Genomic DNA, 5,789 nt, shown 5'->3' on the forward strand with positions numbered 1-5,789 from the left:
AAAAAAAGAAGAATAATTAAATTCTTTATAAATGAGTTAATAATTAAAGTGGAAAGTATCACAACAAGAATATATTGATATTAAAAGAAAAAATTAAAATATGATTTATTGTCTTAAAGAATCTATTATCTTGATTAAATTTTTGGTTCTACAATGAAAAATTTCGTATTTTCTAAGGAAATAGAATCAACTAGTGTATTTAATAAATCAATAGAATCTGTTTCCACTTTATTTTCTTTAATTAATTGATTTAATGTAACTTCTTTTGTAAATAATTTAATAAGAAATTCATGTTTTGTTTTTAGAAAACCAGATGCATCAGATGAGGATAATCTTGTATGAAGTACACAATTACTAATAACTAATACTACACTTTCATTAGTATCAAAAATATTAATATTAATTGATGTGTCTATTCCATCAATTATCTGTGGATTAACAGAAACTGAAAGAAGATTACAAAAAGCCTGTAATGGAAGTGATTGATAAAAAGGACAATTACTTAATATTTCCATAGGTTGATGTTCTCTCAATTCTAAAGCAGCTGTTGCATAACTATATTTCCAAACAAGACATTCTTGTGTATAACTTAATTGGTCATATGTTTTGGCTAATAATTCTCTTGCTTCTTCATTCTTTGGATTTGAAAATATCAAATGATTTAATATTGTTACAGCCCACCTATAATCCCCATTATTAAATGCTTCCTTTCCAATATTTAAAGTATTTTCTTCTCCACCAAATGCTTTTATATACTTTCTTGCTATTTCTTTTGGAGGAAGTTCATTTAAATGTGCAGGATTACCATCATACCATCCAAGATATAATTGATATTGTGACTTAATATTAAAATTCAATGTACCATAAAGATTTCTACAACAAAATTCCTTAGAAAGACTTTTAGGTAAGTTGACAAACTCTGCTATTTCATTTGGTGTATATCCACAATTAGCATAACGTAATGTTTGATCGTGGATGTACTTATACAAGTCTCTTTTTGTTTTCCAAAAATGAATAATCTTTTCATTTCCATACAATGCCCAATGATGTCCACCAAAATGAATTTGGACGTCTTTTCCATATTTAACAATCACATCATCAATACATTGACTCCATAATTTCCCACTTCTAACCTTAGCACCTCTTGGAGTTAATAAATTGTGCATTGCTTGAATCATATTATCTGCTGCACTTAAAGCATTAAAATCTGGGAGATACATCATCATATCTGCTGGTGCTTCTGTGTTAAGAGTTAGAATGAAATCGAACTTTATTCCATCAATATCAATGGTACAATTCTCTTTAATAATTGTAGTGTGTTTTGAGTAAGGAATACTGACATTTATTGATGTTCGGTCTAATGAATTACCAGTAACTTTTGTGCATGAATTTCTAAGTCTTGACCCATACATAAATTCTCCTCTTCTTTTCATAGCTCCACCAGCCATAACACTTTCATCAAATATCATATCAAAGAAAGTATCTGGAACATATAATGGAGTTTCATCATTTCCAACACCAGAATATCCACCAAAATGATCTCCATGGGAATGAGTAATGATAATAGCTGATACTGGAAGATTTTCAACAGTATTTTGAATCAATTCAAAAGCTTTTTTACAAGCTGAGATAGTTGACATACAATCAATAACAATCCATCCATTCTTTCCTCTTACAACTGTAAAATTAGCTAAATCTAGAGTAAATGCTCTGACTTGGTAAATCTTCTTTGGAACAATTTCAAATACTCCCTCCAAATTTTCAATATTAGCTCTCTTATAGTAAGATGGATTATCTGTAGGTGGACATTCTGAAATTATCTGACTCATTGTTTTTCTAGACTTGATTAGATCATCAAATTTTAAATTGTTCTTTTGACCATCTAAAGAAGCATAAAATCCTCTCATAGCATCATGGTAATCAGTTTCTGAACAAATGTCATACTCTTTCAGAAATTCTCTATTCTTTTCTATCACAAATTTACTAGCCATGTCTTTATTGAACATATAAAGTTCAGTATAATCTTTTTTATAGTTATCATCAGAATAAAAGAAGAATATAGAAAGTGCAATAAATGTATATTAAAGAACTATTTTCTTCTTATTCAATATTTTGATATGTTTTTTTCTTAAAAAAGAATATCCTCAACTTGAATCAAAGATGCAAAATATTGAATTTGTTATTTTTGTTTTTATAAAAACGTTTTTCTTAAATTATTTTTAGATTTTCAAAATCTTAAAGATTGAGGAATAGAATAAATGAAAATAAAACTACTAAAACAAAACAAATGGACGTGGAGGGATTGTCATCTTGTCCTTCACAAGAAAATAATGCAATTCTAAAAGAAATACTCAGCGTGATCAAGGAAATCAATGGAATAGATATTAATGGATCAATGGAAAAATTCAATACGGTGATATGTGCTATTAAAGAACTTCAAGACCATTGTGAAATAGTTAACATTCTTAAGGAACTTATTCTTTCATATCAAAAAGCATCATTACCAAACTATACACTGACTGATGTCATTGATGGTATTTTAGATATTATTAAGGTGTCAGCAGGAAATAAGAGTTTATATGGGACAAGTTGGAAATTATTATTAAAAATCATCTGTGAAAAGGAAAAAGAAAAAAATAAAGAAAGTTATTGTATATTAGACACTAAAATTAAAGTCATTACTAGTTATCTTCTTAATGAACTTAATGAAATAGGAAGAAATGGTAATGTTAATCAACCTGCATTTATGTTTCTTTCAAAAGTACTTCATTCATTAACTAAATTACATTCATTCAAAATACCAATCAAAGAAGTAAATAAAGAGTTAAGTGAATTAATGTTAATTCTTATTAATGATGAAAAAGAAAATACAGACGAATATATGATTACTGTTAAAACTATTCAATCATTTCAATTTATAATTGATGACTTAAATGAATTATCATTTCCTCTTCAATTTATTCTTCTTGAAATTATATCAATAAACCAATATCAATATTTAGAATTAACATTACAATTATTAAGTCAAACATCTAAAATAACATACTCTTTTTATTCTTCTTTATTACAAAAAATATACAAATTATTACCATCTTTAATGCCAAATATGTCACAATTACTTCATCTCTTAAATTGTTATTTAAATGGAAATACTTTAACAAATGTATTTTGTACTCGAATACTCTATCTTATTGTTTGTATTACTCCTGTACAATATCGTTTTCGTATTGTTTCTAAACTTACAAATAATATCACTTTCTTACTAACTTTACTTTTAAATGACCAATCTAATGATTCAATACTTTCTTCTATCTACATTCAGCATTTAAGTAATCTTCCAGGAAATGCAAATTTAGTTCGTTTTCTAAGAACCTCTCGACAAACACAATTACTTGTTTCTAATATTACTCAATGGAAAGAGGAAGAATTATTAAATACACTCACTCCTAACACTCTTGAAATCATTACTAAAGAAACTCTTCTAAACATTCACAAGTCATTATGTTCAAATCCATCTTTTCTCTCTTCAGTCATCCAAAGTATTATTTTCGAATATCTTCCAGAGAGAAACCAAACAATTCTTGTCTCAACAGTTGAGAAATCAATTGAAGGAATGCCATTAATTAATTATCTTGGAAAAGATGATGTTATTCAAATTATTCAAAAATGTTCTTCTGAAGGAATAGAAGGAATGATTCGAATTATTTTATTTTTTCAATACGCACAATTCCAAGAAGCTAGTATTGTCAAAGAAGTAGGTACACCATTTAGTACACCATTTGTTCAATTCATTAAATCAAAACCTTTAATAGTGTGTTCTATACATCCTCAAATTGTCATTACATTAATTAGTAATGAAAGTATTCTTAAAGACTTAGAACAAGCCATTAAAAATGCCCGTAATAAAGTATTAAGAAATGGGAATGGAACAGAGTTATGGAATATGTTTATTAGTAAAATAACCAAAATGACATTATAAATAATAGACTTTATTATTTAAACTTCTGGGTTTTATTGTTTTATTCACTTACTCATTAATCAAATTACATTGAAGGAGGTAATACTGGTAATTCAGTATTAATGTTCTTATCCATCTCGTCATCTTCATCATCAAAATCATCATTCTATTTGTTATTTTCTAATTCCTTTTAATTATTTAATCATTTGTATTAACAAACTGTTTTAACTCTATAATTTCGTTGTAATAATGTATAATTATCATCCTGTGGCTTTGGTAATTCAACAGAAGCAACAAAATTTCTTGGTAATTTAGCTGTATTACATGCATTAACTCGTTCTCTAAGTTGGTCTTTAGATGTAGAAGCAGTTGTTCTATGTCTCATTTTAATTGCCATCTTAACATCGTTTAGTGTTGGTTGTATATTTTGGGCGTGCTCAGAAAATACTACAATATCACCAATTAACTCACTCAAATATCCTACTCTTTTTAATATTCTCTTCTTTATTATTTCATCATTATTTATTAAAAACAAACGAGTTAGAAATTCTAGTCCCATGTCAGCAACTGGGTCTTGATATTCTTCAATTCCTTTATCTTTTAATAATGCCCGAATCCAAGTCATAATTTGTGGTTGTTCTTCACTCATTAAAAACTAAGTGATTTTTATTCAATCTTTTCTTTTTTCTTTTTTTTTGTTTTTTTTTTAACACTACCTAATAGATTTAAAAACATTTTCAATGAGGTTGAAGAATATTATGAATGCTAATAACTCGTTTAACTCGGTTTAAACCTTGGTTCCGTTTTGGTTTTTTTTCCTCCCTTTTTTTGTGGTATTGATAATCTTCACTACTATTTGACATTGTAGAATCACTCTGTAAAAAGATTTTATCTAATTCTTCCTGGTTTATTGATGATTCTTCAACCCCACTTCCAAGAACATCACATGCACGTTTTACTACTTCTAATTCATCTTTAGTAATCCCACTTTCTTTCTTTAATTTAATGTTATTAGATGCTGTTAAAAATATAGCTGAAGCTTGCTCAAATAAATGTATTTCTGATTGTGCTAATTCTTTAAAATCCTCTTCAAAATCTTCTTCTTTCATTGACACATCTTCTTCAATTGAAGTTGAAGTAGTTTGAGTTTGGTTTCCATCAATCTTTTTGTTTTCTTCTAATTTTTTCATTTCTTCTTTTGAGTTTTGTTCCTCACAGCAGACATTAGTGTGAGGCATTGAACATACTTCTGCTTGTTCTTCCAATACACCATTATTTTCTTGTGGTTGAGTTGAGTTTTGGTTTTCTTTTAATTCATTTGTCATAATACCTTGATTTTTACTGTCAATAGGACGTATTTTCCTTTTTTCTTTACTTGTCATTTCTTTTCTCTTTCCAAGTACAGAAGATGGGTTATCAAATAAAGACAATGGGAGTGTTTTCTTTTCAGTATCAAAGCAATTTTTAGATGAGGTGTTATTCTCTAAAACAATATCAGTGGAAGCCATTAAATAAGCACGTTCCAAGTCATTCGTTCCATCTTGAGTAAATGAAGGACAAAAATTAGAATTAGCTTGACATCCACAAGACATGGTGTATTTTGTGGTTTTGAGTTTAGTTCTTTTTCGGCATTTCTTCAATATCTTTTTACTAAAAGTTTGGTAACTTTTCTACAGACTTACATTCTTTATACTCATCATTTCATCATTATTCTCAAAAACTCCATTGTTGAGTGATGTTATATATAACAAAATATAATATAATCAAAAACTTGAAAATCAGTTTAATGAAAATAAAACAATTAGGACATAATGAAATAATGATAGTATCA

At 27.5% G+C, this 5,789-nt stretch overlaps 4 protein-coding genes across 4 annotated transcripts; 1 reads left to right on the top strand and 3 right to left on the bottom strand.

Annotated features, from left to right (window-relative positions):
• Positions 1 to 134: 134 nt before the first annotated feature.
• On the bottom strand, positions 135 to 2,031 carry ENU1_007030 (alkyl sulfatase, putative; the record flags this gene model as incomplete). The annotated part of the gene is made up of 1 exon (XM_008856568.1): positions 135 to 2,031. The coding sequence occupies exon 1, from the start codon at positions 2,004 to 2,006 to the stop codon at positions 135 to 137; it is 1,872 nt and encodes a 623-aa protein (XP_008854790.1). The 5' UTR covers positions 2,007 to 2,031.
• A 256-nt stretch (positions 2,032 to 2,287) lies between these two features.
• Positions 2,288 to 3,979, top strand: ENU1_007040 (hypothetical protein; the record flags this gene model as incomplete). The annotated part of the gene is made up of 1 exon (XM_008856569.1): positions 2,288 to 3,979. One exon carries the CDS (start codon positions 2,288 to 2,290, stop codon positions 3,977 to 3,979), a length of 1,692 nt encoding a protein of 563 aa, XP_008854791.1.
• Positions 3,980 to 4,043: 64 nt separating this feature from the next.
• Positions 4,044 to 4,607, bottom strand: ENU1_007050 (hypothetical protein; the record flags this gene model as incomplete). Its single annotated transcript, XM_008856570.1, has 2 exons — positions 4,044 to 4,124; positions 4,179 to 4,607. 2 exons carry the CDS (start codon positions 4,605 to 4,607, stop codon positions 4,044 to 4,046), a joined length of 510 nt encoding a protein of 169 aa, XP_008854792.1.
• Positions 4,608 to 4,695: 88 nt separating this feature from the next.
• ENU1_007060 (hypothetical protein) lies at positions 4,696 to 5,550 on the bottom strand (the record flags this gene model as incomplete). Its single annotated transcript, XM_008856571.1, has 1 exon — positions 4,696 to 5,550. One exon carries the CDS (start codon positions 5,548 to 5,550, stop codon positions 4,696 to 4,698), a length of 855 nt encoding a protein of 284 aa, XP_008854793.1.
• Positions 5,551 to 5,789: the final 239 nt, after the last annotated feature.

This window comes from Entamoeba nuttalli, assembly GCF_000257125.1.
Source record: "Entamoeba nuttalli P19 unplaced genomic scaffold asmbl_2050, whole genome shotgun sequence".
Taxonomy (NCBI): Eukaryota; Evosea; order Mastigamoebida; family Endamoebidae; genus Entamoeba; species Entamoeba nuttalli.